Source organism: Anguilla anguilla, chromosome 3, assembly GCF_013347855.1.
Source record: "Anguilla anguilla isolate fAngAng1 chromosome 3, fAngAng1.pri, whole genome shotgun sequence".
Classification (NCBI taxonomy): Eukaryota; Metazoa; Chordata; class Actinopteri; order Anguilliformes; family Anguillidae; genus Anguilla; species Anguilla anguilla.
In genome coordinates this window covers 31,277,900-31,294,639 of record NC_049203.1, presented here as the reverse complement: position 1 = coordinate 31,294,639, position 16,740 = coordinate 31,277,900, and the positions used below count along the sequence as shown (strand labels likewise).

Genomic DNA, 16,740 nt, shown 5'->3' with positions numbered 1-16,740 from the left:
CAGCATATTTTAATAACAATACAGCATCTATCTATAATATTTCCAAATTGGAACACCTATTGCTACTGAAGTGAACTGAGTCAAAGCTTGCGCTGTATCAAAGAGCTGAGTACACAAGCGCAAGTCACCTCACTTGGCAACCTTAGTTGCTACTGCCATCTAGCGAAGATTCAGACAAATGACACTTTTCATCCTCTAAAGCAGTAATGCGGGAGACAATTGTGACAGGTGCTGGTGTTTTGGTCCGCAAGTAGGGCAAGGTCATTTTTCAGTTTTTTACTGATTATGAAAGTGCAGATTATAAACTTTCAAATGATGTGCCATACATTGAAATCTGAAAATAGTTGAAGAAGATATGCTTATTTGAATGTTGGTACTCCTAAAATCAAGTAGCAGAGAACATCCCCTTGAAAGATCTTGAAATTTTCACACTTCTCACAGGGAGATAATGGGTAGGAACAATAGCTAGTTAACTCCACCCCAACCACTCCCCCGCTAGAGTACCTGTAAATCCTTGTCCATTTAGGGATTACCATATTTAAAGCTTTATAACTCCAGATGTGAACACCACAGAGACTAGAAAAATGTCTTAAATGAAGCAATACATTTGTACCATTTATAATACTAGCTTAGATTACTTTATATTCATAATTTTGTAAGAAATAAAGTGCCACAAATGCAATGGTCAAGGCAAAAAATCTAAAATGAATTTGCTCCTTTTTTAGTTCGCAATGAAATACTGTGTGATTGCGGGTTAAAGTATACATGTCCTGGATCAAAAACTTCTTGACCACAAGTTCATAAAATCTAAGGGTGGATATGTAGAACTACTAAAGATCTATGAAGCAAAAACTAAGCAGTGTACCCAGCATCTCCAAATCTACCCAAAATGTCTAAATTATTAACACTGGTCTAAAATAGCTAAGGGTCCAGAAACAAATCCAAAATCTCTCCAAAAAGGAATATAATTCTTTTTGTCCATTGTAAAGCATATGAGCCCCTTATGAAGGTTTAAGATGAAACATAGATATAATTTCAACATTACATAATACCACTAACCTATTTAAAGACACTCAATTTCTAAAATAACGTATATAACCGAAATATTTTGAGCAGTAATACTTACATAGCAATGATGAAATCTTATCTATGTTCAGTAGATGGAGACACAGACAGTAAATCAATGACAGTTCTATCCGCTTCTGTTTTGCTCCAGAAAACGATGTCAGATAGGTCTATCAGCAAACATATGGCTTAGCTATGCCCAGAAGTCCTCAATAATAATGGTATTTTCCAAGGAATTACGAAAAATCGTTGACAATGTTTCGTTAGGTGCAACGTCTTTTAATGCTACCATATATAGAGCGAATGCCATGGTAAGAAAATGTTCGGTTACGCTAACCTATAAAACGCTATTCCAAAAGCAAAATTAGACATGTTATACATCGTTAGAAAGCTTATACTCTCACCTACTGATTGAGCGTCCGCCATTGTAGCAACCTCACACAGTAAACAAACATAGGCTACTACCACACGGCTTTATTTATGGGCGGTGGCTTGACCGAAACAAAGTGACAATAGCCAACAAAGTCAAACATGCTAATTAAACTGCACCCCCATCACGCCTCCAAAACCCGGCTGTAAGAATCACTAAAACAAGCTGACTTTGCTGAAAAATTATAAGTATTTAGTGACCCTAAAAATGTTGTTTATTCTATTGAGTGACTTCTTCAACACTTTAACTTTCGTAATATGAAAAAAAGGAAAACAGTAAAAAAAATTAAAAAACCTTTTTTGCCTCCTAGCGCGATTTCAAGATTTGCGACTTGCGGACCTTTTCTCCAGCACCCGTCACAATTTTCCCTGGCTTTTACATTTCACTCAAAACTACCGAACGTCGGAATATTCTAATACCGAACCGATTCTTTTTTTTTTTTTTTTTTAAGTACCGAGAAAGTGCTGAAGTTTTGGTATACCGTGCAACACTACGTCAGACACATATTCCAATCCATTGCTCAGCTTAGCAGAGAATGCACATTTCAGAGCGCCACAGAGACAGATAGAATAATAACATATAAATACACATTTCAAATAATAAATACGACATTAACTCGCATGCTGCCGTTTTATTTATTTAGACATTGGCAGATGAGAAAAGTTTCGGTTACGCTGACCTATAAAACGCTATTCCAACAGCAAAATCAGACATGTTATACATTGTTAGAAAGCTTATACTCTCACCAACTGAATAAATGAATTGTTAATCAAGCCAAATTGTACTAAAAAGGGCGAGAACGCCGTAAACAACAGGTGTGGTATTACGCACAGCTATTTTGGGACGTAGCCTACCCAGTTATCACAAATGTGCGTATATTTCACAGACGGATTGTCCAAGACAATATATGACCACTCAGTCGCAAAAGGGACATCTCTACGCGTAAAACCATTGGTAAAGTTGTATATTTGTTCAATGTTTAGACCCAGATATTGACTGTAGAATGACATGGTATAATTTTAAAAAACTTTGTCTCGTTCATTTCGTTATTCAGTGAGCAGCGTTTTCACTGCTGTATCGGCATATTTTAGGGCCAATGTCGGGTGTATCTTGTTGCTACGGAATATTACATAACATTACATTACAGGCATTTGGCAGACGCTCTTATCCAGAGCGATGTGCAACAAAGTGTATAATCATAATCAGGAACAAGTGTGTCGAAAACCCTAGAGAGAAGTACCGTTCCAAGTGCAGGGAACAACCGCATAGTTCAACTTGGAGCCTGTAGCAACTGATTAACACTAACACAAACAAGAACAGCAACAACGCAGTCTATGCAAAAATACAAGCAATAGTTAAGACGAGTGCATTAACTAAGTCACCTACGAAACAGCTAACTAGTTACAACCCAAAGCTTACAGTCAATGTAGAGATTAAATTGAGAATACCATTTCTCTCAGCATAATGACGGATTTAAAGAGTAAACGAACTCACCCGATATTGTCTTCAAATGGATCCATGCCAAAGAAAAGTAATGATTCATCCTCTCAAAGCTTTTACTAACAAACTTGTAGTAGGAAAAAATATCAACTCGCCATCCATGCTAACTGCTTTCTACGCTCAGAGTACCGTATTATTTATTTAGACATTGGTAGAGTACAGCATAAATTGCGTTTTTTGTTTATATTCAATATTAGTAATTGCAGCGAGAAACTGCAGCTGTAGACACAAGATAGTCTGTTATGTTATGGTAGCAACGAAACGAAGCGAACTATATATGTATTACCATCATTGTTTCATTATACCAGCGTGTTTTAGCGCGTTTGCACAGAAACTCAGAACCTATCAATAAAATGGTTTAGCTATTTCTCAGAATAATGACAGATTCAAAGACTAAACGAACTCACCCGATACTGTCTTCAAATGGATCCATGCTCAAGAAAAGTAATTATACATCCTCTGAAAAAGCTTTTACTAACAAACTTTTGGTATCCTAGCATGCACTCTGGGTGGCACTGTCTTCCATTCCTTCCCCGATGGTCAGACCCTCCCCCACTGATGAAAACTAGACCCTACGGTGTCGGATTACTTGCGTCGCCATGGATGTCACTTGCCGTAAAGAAGTTTACTAGATGTCGTAACACTTAGATTTGGAGCTCCAGCTCTTCCGCACCCCAACTAATAAAAAAGTCCAAATGGCGGGCAAACAATATGGCGGACATAGGTTCTCCCAAAAGCAAAGTTGTAGAGCACATTCAGATGCATCGGTCAATGAAGTTTTGTGTTGATCTGACTTATGGTGTAGGAGTTATGGACTTTTAAAGTATGACCCTTTGTTATAGCGCCACCATCTGGTCGACATAGGTGATTTTTCGTGCCCAAGTAGTGGGGTGCCATAGGAACCCACCTACCAAATTTGGTTTGTCTACAACTTACGGTTGCTGAGCCTCAGACATTTTAGCGGAGAAAAATAATAATAATAATAATAATAATAATAATAATAATAACAATCAGAACAGATACAATAGGGTTCCACCAGCTTCGCTGCTTGGACCCCTAATAATCCTAACAGATACAATAGGGTTCCACCAGCTTCGCTGCTTGGACCCCTAATAATAATAATAATCCTAACAGATACAATAGGGTTCCACCAGCTTCGCTGCTTGGACCCCTAATAATCCTAACAAATACAATAGGGTTCCACCAGCTTCGCTGCTTGGACTCTTAATAATCCTAACAAATACAATAGGGTTCCACCAGCTTCGCTGCTTGGACCCCTAATAATCCTAACAGATACAATAGGGTTCCACCAGCTTCGCTGCTTGGACCCCTAAATATAGCTAGTGCAACATGACACTGGAATCAGCCATGTCCACGCATATTGGACAAAGATCTCATGTTGCAAAAGTGTTACGTTTTTAAATGGAAAAATAGCCAATGCTGAATCTTCCTTTTTTTTTTTTTTTTTTTTAAACGTTTTTCAAACAATCAACACCATTCAAGTTTTCACTTAAAGTCAACCATGTCCATCTAACAACACCATCCATTTTCATGGATTTATACTTTAAAGCCCAGAAAGCCACAAACCTGAACACCCCAAAACACCGTGAATGTTGAATATGAAAACCCTATTGGCATCTACATTTGTTCATGCCATTGACACCATTCAAGTTTTGACTTTTTCAGAAGAATATGCCTTTCAATTCAGAATATTTTTCTGAGGTCAAAGACTAAGCCTGGAATGAATCACACCGATAATTATAGCTGTGACTTATCATAATATGCTAATTTACATATACTGAAATATGATTGGCTATAATTCTGCCATCTTTGAAAATAGAAACTTTTCCTTCTACATTTAGTTAGACAGTTGAACAAAGTGTTCTTGTTGGAAATGTTAAGTATTATCTTTACAGATGGAACAATGGCCAACAATGCTAAATATCCTATTTTTTACACTGCCCATGTTTTTCAAGCTATCGACATTCTAGTTTTGTCTTGCTTAGAACGACCTGCTCTTCAATTCAGAATGTGTTTCAATGGCGGATGACCATGTCTGCAATTAATTACAGTGATTTTAATGGACACGCTAAATATGGGTCAAATTGATTGGCTCAACATTCATCCATTTTTTTGATGTATCAACTATTGCTTCGCAATTTAGTTAGGGACTAGTTTAGTTCACACCAAACCTGACATTGACTGGATGGATGCTTCATGTGAATAAGATTTATTTTGCACTGCAGCTGTATCCTGCATTTAGTCCAACTTACAGTGATGGCAATTATGGAGAATATATTTACCTTCCCCAGCCTGGTTTAAGATGGGGAAATGAAGTTGTGAAAGTGATGCCATGAATAATGTATTCAATAAAGCTTTGACACATTTATAATCAGGACCATCATATGAACTGCTGCCCAACAAAGCTGTCCTGATTGGAGAAATGTTTATCATATAGGCTAAATAGATAGTATATCTTTTTATGTCTACAAAAGGTGACTTGCATAGAAAGTGACAGAAAGACACCTTATAGTTTGTAGAGTAATTTGTGCAGTTACAGCATATGATGTATGTTTTCCATGGAAATAAATTATTTCCCAGCAGCTAACTGGAAGCAAGTTAACAGTGATACAATTTCATTTCCATATGCTGTAACTTCACAAATTTCTGCAAAAACTGTAAGATGAGTTTTTAAGGTAAAAAACATCCCTGACCCCTGGAATACATCAAAACAATATTTCCATTTGTATATGCAGTGGCAATTTGTACTACAACATTGTATGAAGCACTGCCATGCAAAGTAGATCTTTACATGCATGTGTTTTATGAAATGTCATAGTCTAATGAATATACAAATGGCAATATTGTTGTTTTGATGTATTCCAAGGGTGTGTTTTTACTTTAAAAAGTCCAGTGTAGCAACAATACATGCTGAGATAGACTCCAGCACCCCCCACGACCCTGCCCAAGATAAGCGGGTATAGATAATGGATGGAAGGATTATACTTGTAGAAAACAAAATATAGCTATATGTTCAGGCTCGGGAACTGCACACTGCAGTTTGCGTGAGGGGGGTTTTATGACCTGCTTGTAGCTGCCATCAGAGTGTGACTGTGGGGGCAAGGAGGGGAAGTGGAAGAGAAGGAATGCAGTCTGTGTATTTGAACTAAGTACTATCAGAAAAGTAATTGTAGTTCAGCCAAAATGTATTATAGCAACTTATACTTTGTCATGGACTGCAAATCATATCCAGATATCTTGCATACCAAATTTGGTGTGTATTGAATTTGAGGGCACATCAGCAATAATGATATGAATATTGCAATTTTGAAGTGGTGCATGGGTTGTAGGTTCATGAAATAGCCTACAACACAATCTACATGGGTCTCTTTTCAATTTGTATATTTCCAAAGTTTTAACAGAGGCTGGATTTAAAGGAGGTGTTGTCTAATATATTTTGTACAATTTCTGCATATATGATTATCTTTAAGATTTTGCATTGAGGGGGATGTACTTCTCAGGACTGTCGAAGGGAAGCTTTCTGACTGACCCAGTCAAATTTCATACAATTTGGCCATATGGAGCCTATGCAAATGAGTATTTTTGCAAAAAGCACCCCCTACAGGCCATATTGCACTATAACACCGCAAGGCTGTTTGCGCTGCCAATATTCCTCTCTACTGTCCCCTGAAGTATCATCAAAATTGGCATAAGATTATGGCCATAAACGTATTCTGGGCGTGGTTTGACATTTTTGTCTAAATGGAAAGTACAGTCCCAGTGCTTGGCCTCCTAATAAATACAACTGCAAGCAACGATGTGGGGGGCCAAGCAGCAAGGGCGAACTGCAGAGCATTTAGTGCTATTTGTATATTTCTGGGGGGGGGGAATGGGAGAGAGAGACAAGCAGGTCTGCAAGGCCCAGTCCGTTGTTCCACTCAGCCTGGCACAGGCACATGAGGTCCTAATGGTGCTGGAGCACCAGCCAATTTGCCACACTGGAGAAAATATGCTCCTTTGAGTTTCCCATCCCATTTAATGTAGGGAAATCATTAATGTCTTTTAAAAAGGTGATCCTCTTTACATGGAAGTGTTTTAGGAATTCCGATAACCTACTGAATACAGATATGTCAATATTGTTATTTTGATGTATTGCAAGCATCAGGGATGTTTTTCACTTCGAAATGTTCAATTTAGTTATTGAAATAATGAATTAAACAATTTGCAAGGCTGTCATCATACCACAGAAAACAGAATATAACTATATGTTAAGGGGCTCAGGAACTACACACTGCAGTTATGTGTGTGTGGGAGGTGGGGATAGGGGGGTTTTATGGCCTGCTTGCAGCTCCTGTCAGTGTGAATGTGTATGTGTGTGTGTGTGGGGAGCTCTGAGACTCAGAGACAGATAGGCATCCTCTCTATGTGAACGGAGTTCAAAATTCATCATATGCTTTTGTATGTTGCCATGGACTGCAAACCTTATCAAAGCATGATCAATACCAATTTCGGTGTTCATTGATTGTAAAGGTACATGTACAATAATGATTTGAACATTGCAATTTTGAAGTGATGTTGTAGCCTTGGCTGGTAGGTGCACAAAATCTGACAGACATTATCTACACGGGTCCATTTACAAGTTGTATATTTCAAAAAATTTGAACGGTGGCTGAATGTAAAGTAGGTGAGGTGAAATATCTTTTCCATAATTTTTGCAGATTCATATTTGATTATCTTTAACAATGTTGGATGGAGGCGGGTGTACTTCTCAGGACTGTTGGAAGCTGACTCCTGTGAAATTTCATACAATTTGGCAGTAAGGAGCTTATTCCATATTGCACCATAACACTGTGTACCTGTGCTTGCTCGTTCACAACACCTATCACAATATCAATCATCCCCTGAGGTATCAATCGGTGTCATACACACCCTTGGTGCTGGGCCCCTAATACAAAACAACACAAAAACAATTGGGTTCCAGCAGCTTCACAGCATGGACCCCTAACTACAGCTTCACATACACAGATGACAAAAAGTCTTAGTTAAGAGTTCAGACAAATGGCTTTTTTTGCTCTGGCAGATACCCTTTGTGTAGAGTGACAGAAAATAACCATATTTCAACAAAATTCAGAACATGGATTTTTCTTTAATTTACAATGATTTTGTGAAAATCTCCTTGGGCCCAACCTTGCCTCCATGTTGATGAGTCCATTGTCCACGTGTGCTATCATATCCAAAGCCCCTTTGGTGAGTAGGTGTACTGTAATTTTGACAGTGTGGTGAGACTATACTTTACCTCTTCAGTGAATCCGATGATGCGGAAGCAGTGCTCTATGGCAACAAACTGCTCCTTATAGAGTTTGCTGGAGACAATGTCCTGAACCACTTTTCCATGTTCATTATCAATATATCTGGAAGCAGTTTACAGATAACGCTTACTGATGTTGTCCTTCTGAAAGTGCTTATTTGAATAAATAGATAAGCAGATATATTTTAAACAGTAAAGCTTGACAGAAAATAGAATTTTGGAGAAATTGTTGTGATTGGTTGAAAATGGGGAAACAATCACGCTGTCCTTGGAGTGTACTGAAGTATATTAGCAAATTCATACCTATTGCCTTTATATTTGCTTAAATACAGTCAATTTGAATAAGAAACAAATGCCTACCTTGGAGGTGTCTTCTCTGGCAGTCTAAATTCCTTGAGTTGCTCTTGGTGATAAAGTCCAGCATAGATGTAATAAAAAATATGGAAATTCTTCTCTCCCCTTGATAAAAATAAAAAATAACATTTTAAAATAGATTTCTGTAAAAAAAATAATAATAATGCAAATATATCAAGAAATAACATGAATTGTATATGAAAATATATCAAGAATATATCAATTATGAATTCATTAATTATGAATATAGTTATGAATTATTAGATCTCTTCCCTAGTGAAGCAAAGTGCCTGATGGCTTGTGCTGCTAATTTTGCTGCACCTACGTGGCTTGTTTGATGACTCTAGACTTCTCCAGCAGGTACTCAGAGATCTTGGCCCCCATCACAGCCCCTGTGGGAGTGAACTTCATCTCCAGGTATTTGCCAAAGCGGCTAGAGTTGTCATTGATGGCTGTGCAGGCATTTCCAAATGCCTCCACCAGGGGGTTCACCTGCAGGATCTTTTCTCTCAGCATGCGGTTATTTGCCTGAAATCACATAAAATAAGTTTTCTACTTTTTTATTCCATTTTATTTCTTTCCCCCTGAATTTGAACAGCCCAATCATATTTCTAGGTCTGTCCTATTGCTGTAAAATACTCAGTCTGAAAGAGTGCAAACAAGCGTGTGTCCTTAAAAGTGTCTGCTGCCAGTTGATACTTATTTCATTCAACTGTCCATCAGCTGATTTTGTAGCTATTGTCTCAGACAAGTAGATTTCATAAGCAGCTGGTACAGATGAACTGCAGACAAACTACACAAATCACTCGTGTGATGAAGCCTGATAATAATATAGTGAAAAATCCCTCCAAACTGGAAACCATCCCTAGAGGGGAAGGTTTCCAGTGGTCGCAGGGGTGCTACAGCCTATCCCAGCGTGCATTGGGAGAGAGGCAGGATTACACCCTGGACAGGCTGCCAATCTATTGCAGGGCACACATAACATTCACTCACCATTCACTCACACACGCATACTTATTGGCAATTTGGAGTCTCCAATTAGCCTACATACATGTCTTTGGACTGTGGGAGGAAACGGGAGTACCCGGAGGAAACCCACATAGACACAGGGAGGACATGCAAACTCCACACAGAAAGGCCGAAGTCGAGATTCTTCAAATTTTACACATGATCCACATAAACTGAACCACTTACAGCTAGATATTTATTGCAGCTATTCATGTCAAGTGTCTTCCTATTATAGCAGTGCCCCACCTATGAGTCCTGCAGACTTTATTGTTGAAATAATATGGATTTCATGCTACAAAAACTGTAAACGCTGTAATGATAGATGAATTGATGAAAGTCTGATTTGTCTAACTGTTCACGAGCTGGTGTAGTACCTTTCCCAGGAAGGTAAGATGCTGGACAATCAGGTGGGCACTTTCAGTCTTCCCAGCACCACTCTCCCCACTGATAATGATGCACTAAAACATAGGAAAGCATCAACAAGAAATGTAAGATTGCAGCAATCCATTCTAATAGGGGGAATTCAGTGAACAAGCGTTATGCTGTGGATAAAATCATGTGAATTGACAGAGATGTTCCTTGGGTGATTTGAATACATGCCCAAAAAAATCTTAAACACAAAGCAAGTTATTCAACAAATTCAAAATGGCCACCTTACTAGTTGCCGATTGACCTAAAAGGCACTTGGTTGACTTCATAAAATCATGAAATTTGCCATACTTGTCATTTGGGTGATACCAAGACATCAATAAAAGGATTCCCAAATAGTTAACATGAAGTAGGTTAATTAATAAATAAAAAATGGTCACTTAATTGGTTGTGGATTGACCTAAAAGACAGAATATAGCTATTATATTGATATTACTGGTACTGCAAATAGTTAGGTCTCTGCATTAGATTTATAAATAATCTTAGGCTCACCTGTCTAGGGATTATGACTGCGCTTCTGAAAGCGGCTGCAAGATAGAAAACGTGTCGCTAGAGTTCATAACCACTAGAATAGGTGTCATCCTAACTACTAATGAAGATAACAAATAAAGAAAATAGCCTTTCCCCCCTCAAATAAAAAATAAAATAAAAAAAACATGAAAATAATTCAGTAAGACCCACAAATTTTTCTTCTTTTTTTATTAATTCCTTTTAAGCATATGTAAGGACTTAACCACATTCACATTATACATTCCACACACCAGACAATTAGACATAAGAATAAAATAAGCACAATACGGGGAGCTCCATGATTGCCTGAAATTTTATTAGGTGTGGCAACACCATTCCATGCCCTACCAAGGTATGTTATCCGACCCATGCCAAATTCACATTCTTGGAGGCTTTTTTTTTTGGAGGCAAACTGGGCCCTTCTAAATGGCTAAAAAGTTGCCAAAGGTGCTCAAGATGACTCGGCCAGCTGTCACTGCACAAGACCACGTCGTCAATGTACGTCACCACATTATCCATGTCACGGCCAAAAATCGTTTAAAAGTCACGGGAGCATTTTTCATCCCAAAGGGGAGAACCTGATACCTGAAAAGGAATCATGGGTAACAAAAGCAAAGTCACCTTTAGCCTGTCAGATAATGGTACCTTCCTGTACCCTTTCAACAGATCCAATTTTGACACAAACCGGGCCAGGTCAATACAGTCATCAATCCACAGAATAGGGTAGGTATTGGTCTTTGTCACAGAATTTACCTGGTAATAAATACATAGCTGTGAAGTACCATCCCCTTTATGGAGGAGCACTACAGGGGAACTCCATTCACCAGACCCTGGTTCTAATCTCCAGCATGTAGTTCATTTCTGAAGGATCATGTTAAAAATTTGACTTACATGAAGCATTATATAAGCAATTATATAAAATGTAATGACTTGATAAATATAGTTCACTAAGTGCTGGATGTTTACACTTCATAGCCAATGTATCTAATTGTACCCTGTTTCACCTCATTCAAGGTGTCAGTTGGAATGCAAGTAAAAGGGTATGGACAGCAGCTGCAATAATGAAGTACATTAAGGGATTAAAGAACCTCTATTTCTGTTTAACTGGCCCCCATGATCAGTCTTAGAATGGACTCCCTAATCTACACTTGGCTATAACTGGAAGTTTTCCATATGATGACTGAAAGAATCTCATAGGCTGGACCAACAGCTCTTTGACTCTGAGAACTATATGAACTCATGTATTAGACTTAATATCTTAGAAGACTGTACTTGTACCTCTTCCTAACCAGTCGTATTATTAAATTAAATAAAGGAGCTCCTCACTCTGTCGTTTGTCATCTTTATCTTCAACCCCATCATTTTTGTTAAGAAATTCTTACATCTCCTTCTGAACCTTCTCCCGTTTGAAAGGAGAAAAACAAAAGGGGTGCTGATTAATTGGCGCCAAATCACCCGTATCCACATCATGCACTGCTAAAGATGTTAAACCCAGGCTGATCCTGGAACAAGGAGGGATAAGTGGCCACCAGTTTGACAATGTCCTGGGCCTGAGTCACTGTTAAGTGAGCTTGTTGCCCCTGCAACTGCTCACGGGCATGTGTGTTATTGAAATGAGTACTCACTGGCTCAGGCATACAGTGGTCACTGATTTCAGTTGATGCGTTTGCCTCTGCGGCGGCAATTGTGCCGACCAGAAGGAAATGCATGCTGGGTTCTCACAGTAGGGGGCAGCAGAGTGTAATTTTTCCTCATAAGGACAGCTTTTGCCATTCTGCATTGTACTTGACATCACGGCGCGGTGCATTTTGGGGTGATTCGCAATCTTAAAATGAGCTTGTGATTTTAAGACAACATTAGTATTTGGGAAAAATAAAGCCCTAATACCAGCTGTTATTGGGCTGGTATCAGCATAGAAGCCATTCAGATATTTTAATGGATCTGGCAACTCTCTTTTTAAAAAAATATTACAACAGTTTGCAACATAATACTCGTAAGACACAGGGATGTCAAACCCGTTTTGGCAATTTGTCAGCAAACAAACACTATTTTATTTTTCACAATGTCATGAATGCTACTCAAATAGCAACATATAAATAGCTAAATTTTCTGAAAATAAGAGCTGTTTTCTTTAATACGATTGAATACGAACCGAAGTCAATTGGGTCATTACAAAAAAATCTAACTTTTTTGTTATAATGAAAACCGAACATAATACCATAAACTTTAAAATCGAGAGCTAGTTCAGTTTATGCAATTGTATGTTTAATATCAGTCAGCAACACAAATAACCAATTAATTCTCGTTATTCGATTTATGTTTTTAAAATGAATATGGAACACCAATTAATTTCTTGCTTTTTAATTTCTGTTCCTGAAACGGAAAACGATTGGCCAAAAAGTAAACAGATCATTTCTCCCCAATGATAGTTATTACCTGCCGAGAGAAGCAGCTAATTTTTTAACATCGTATTAAAGGAAACAACTATTTTCTTATGTTCTGGAAAGTCAGCGATTTATATATTATTTGTTTATACTGTAGCATTTATGCTATTATGGGTTAAAAATAAACTGTCAAACTCTGACCTCCCTAGGGATATGCATCATTGCACACTGGCAGCAGGTTGGGAACTGGGAATCGAAAAGCCATGTCTCCTTTTCACCGTAATTAAAAAAAAACAAAAACACCCATTTGTAAAACTAAAATGCTTTATACCACACTGCAGACATGATCTTGGTGAAGCCTAGATAATGACCATGACCGATAGATGGCCTAATGTAACACTCTTCGTCAATTTCTTTGATGACAGACTGTCCGATTTACGCCTCTAATTACTCATTTGCGAATCAAAAGGAACCTGCCGGGTAAATGGAGATTTCACTTGCTTTCTTACAAATCTTCAAGCAAATAGAACATAAAAAATGTTTCTATAGATTTTTACACAAATATGTGGTTGTTTAACATTTAAAAGGCTGTGTTTTATTACTTCTGTTACTTCCCACAACAAGTTCATGCATATTATGAAACAATAGGCTATGATGCAAAACTATTTTCTTGAAATAAAGTACACAGCTGGATCAATTCCAATAGTTGTATTTCTGAAATATAGCGTTTTTGTTATATAGGCGATAAGGGAGGTATTACCCTTTTAAAATTACTACACGCGCGAGAACATGTTTTCTTTGACCACTGCCCAGTGGCAGAGCTTGAATATTAGGACAGGGGGTGCAGAACCAGTTTAGGTGGCCCCTATGACTCGATTATTTAAAAAAATATCACCGTGACTGAACGATGCACGTCTGTATCGGAACATCACACTTTGTTACAGAAATCTAGCTCAAAGGCTATGACCACAGCAATGGCGCAGAAAAAAAAGGATTTTAATGGTATTGAAACAGCAACACTCGACATGGTCATCCCTGAGCTGACACCAGAGCGAGAGCACAGGATAAGCCAGCTATCCGGTGGGCGCTCCGATCGTTATGGCCGTTTCCTGTTCCAAGCTGCAGTCAGCACGGAGGAATATCACTCTTGGTGTTGCAACACAAATTGGACCGGCACAGGCGGGAAGTGGGAGCTGCCAAGGAACCTACAAGAATACCTGCTGAACGCCTTAGCAGAGAAGTTTCATGGCTTCGGTGAACGCGAGACCAGGGGCGTGTTCAGCCTCGTAGCAAAACGTTTATTTAAACGGAAGCGGTGGTGCGTTGAACACCCTGTTGTGTTATGCAAGTGTTGCAACTATGGCAGCTGAGAAGGCCATTCTTTGAAATCAGTTTAAATACGTGTTTAATACTATAAAATACTTACAACAAACATGTCTTCTAATGTCTTCAATTGTTGAATACACCAAGCTGCAGTGGACACATTTGTAAAGGACTTCAGTTGTATCCATTGTGCGCACTGCCTTTATAATAGGGGGGGGTTTATATACACGTTGCTGCTGATTGCTAACACCTCTGACACACCCACCAAATGAGAGAAAACGTACCTCAAAGCCCGTTGCACATCATTTCACACCGTTTCGAGGAAACATGTTGTTCAACCCGGAAACCGTAGCAAAACGGTGCACACCGTTTTCAGATTGAACGTGCCCCAGGATGTTCATTGACCGGGTTAATTAACTCCCGAGGAAGCCAAGACTGTTTTTATACGTCTGAGGAAATGTAAAGATATTTGTTTTACCTATTCTCTTTTTTACTGCACTTTTTGTAATGACTTTGTACAATGTAAAAATAAAATGTAAAAAACGTATTTTCCGTTTTCCACTACATTCATCTTCTATGAGTTTGCAACCACAGAATTTTAGCATGTTATTCATTTTTCTAAATTTTTTAGATAATTTTATTTAACCTTAATAAAAACCCAATTTCATAAATATTTAGAAACCATGTTGTGAAACTGTCTTCTTGAAATAATTAGTTCTTTAAACTAAATCCATTTCAAAACAGTTGTATCGGAATTACTGCTGGATGTATCAAGATGTATTACCATCACACTGAGAAAAGTGGTCTCAATTTCTTAGAAAAACAGAAAATATGTTGGAGTTCTAAAAATGGAGTACTATTTTAAAATCATTGCATGCATGAAAACATATTTTCTTTGACCACTGCCCAGTGAAGATACAGAACCTGCGAAGATGGCCACAGAACAAAACACGGCTGGTGACAATAGCCCAGTCAACTCTTTTGTGAGAGAAGTATGAAATAAGTTTTGTCTGTTTAATCACCCTAACTGTTTTCATACTAAAAACAGACTTTTGTTTTGAGTATGAAAACAGGTGCTGATACAGAATGCGAATGTGTCTGTCTTTCCTCTGGTAGGCTATTTAGCAACTGAACCATCCAACATCAAACATTGTCAGTGGAATAAACTATATTCACACTGTAGGTTACTGTAGGATACAGTGCTACTGAGGATACATTGACAATACATTTTCCCAAGACTTCTGGACCACAACAACCACGGTTTCAGAAACTTCTGCACATAATGAAATTTATGATCACAAAAAATTGACCGATGAGGTTTTCCTTGGTTATTAAATCACCTTGGATTTATACATTAACTTCAATGAGCAGCAACCGCTTTGCCCTGAAGTGTGCGCAGTAGAGGCGGTTTCCCCGTTACTTCCTAGGTTTCACCGCCTGGCCCCTCCTACCATTGCCAGTTCTTATGTACACTCTATGGTCTACGCACAACTTTGCCGATCTCTCTCAAAAATGCCTTAACCCTCCTGTTCTGTTCATTTTTTAGGTACAGCAAAAATGTTCCCGGGTCAATCCCCATACAGGGGGGGTTTGCAAATAGTGAAATGAACCATTTTCATTTAAAATGTTGATTACACTAATTAAGGCCAGTAGAAGAAGTTTCATACTGAAAAAATAATTTTAAGTATTTTTCCCAGATTTTCAAACTTTAAAAAGGGCCAATTTGACCCGCAACATAACAGGAGGGTTAAAAAAAACAGACAAAACAAATCATGGAATGCCGAGGTAGAGACAACGGTAATGAACTGACATTATCTACGCTCGCTTCCTTCATTTCCCCTTTAACCATGAGCAAATACTCAAATGTTAAACAATAAAGGTTTAATTAAATAATTCAGTAATTAGTGTGGTTGCCTTAGGCAATCACACTGCTATTATCTCACATATTATTATTATTAGTGTGGTTGCCTTAGGCAAACACACTATTATTATTGCACATATTATTTATAAGTGTGGTTGCCTTAGGCAATCACACTACTATTATCTCACATATTATTATTATTATTATTATTATTATTATTATTAGTGTGGTTGCCTTAGGCAATCACACTATTATTATCGCACATATTATTAGTGTGGTTGCCTTAGGCAAACACACTACTATTAACCCACATATTATTAGTGTGGTTGCCTTAGGCAATCACACTACTATTATCGCACATATTATTATTAGTGTGGTTGCCTTAGGCAATCACACTATTATTATTGCACATATTATTAGTGTGGTTGCTTTAGGCAAACACACTATTATTATTGCACATATTATTTATTAGTGTGGTTGCCTTAGGCAAACACACTATTATTATTGCACATATTTATTATTATTAGTGTGGTTGCCTTAAGCAAACACACTATTATTATGGCACATA

General features: G+C 38.0%; 1 protein-coding gene across 1 annotated transcript in view; it reads right to left on the bottom strand.

Annotated features, from left to right (window-relative positions):
• Nucleotides 1-16,740, bottom strand: part of myo3b (myosin IIIB) — a 358,080-nt gene that overhangs the window by 216,083 nt on the left and 125,257 nt on the right. The window contains exons 6-9 of the mRNA XM_035410289.1: nt 10,040-10,123; nt 8,983-9,185; nt 8,664-8,762; nt 8,292-8,406 (exon numbers count right to left, since the gene is read on the bottom strand). Of these exons, the coding sequence (XP_035266180.1) occupies nt 8,292-8,406; nt 8,664-8,762; nt 8,983-9,185; nt 10,040-10,123 (501 nt within the window). The remainder of the gene's footprint in view (nt 1-8,291; nt 8,407-8,663; nt 8,763-8,982; nt 9,186-10,039; nt 10,124-16,740) is intronic.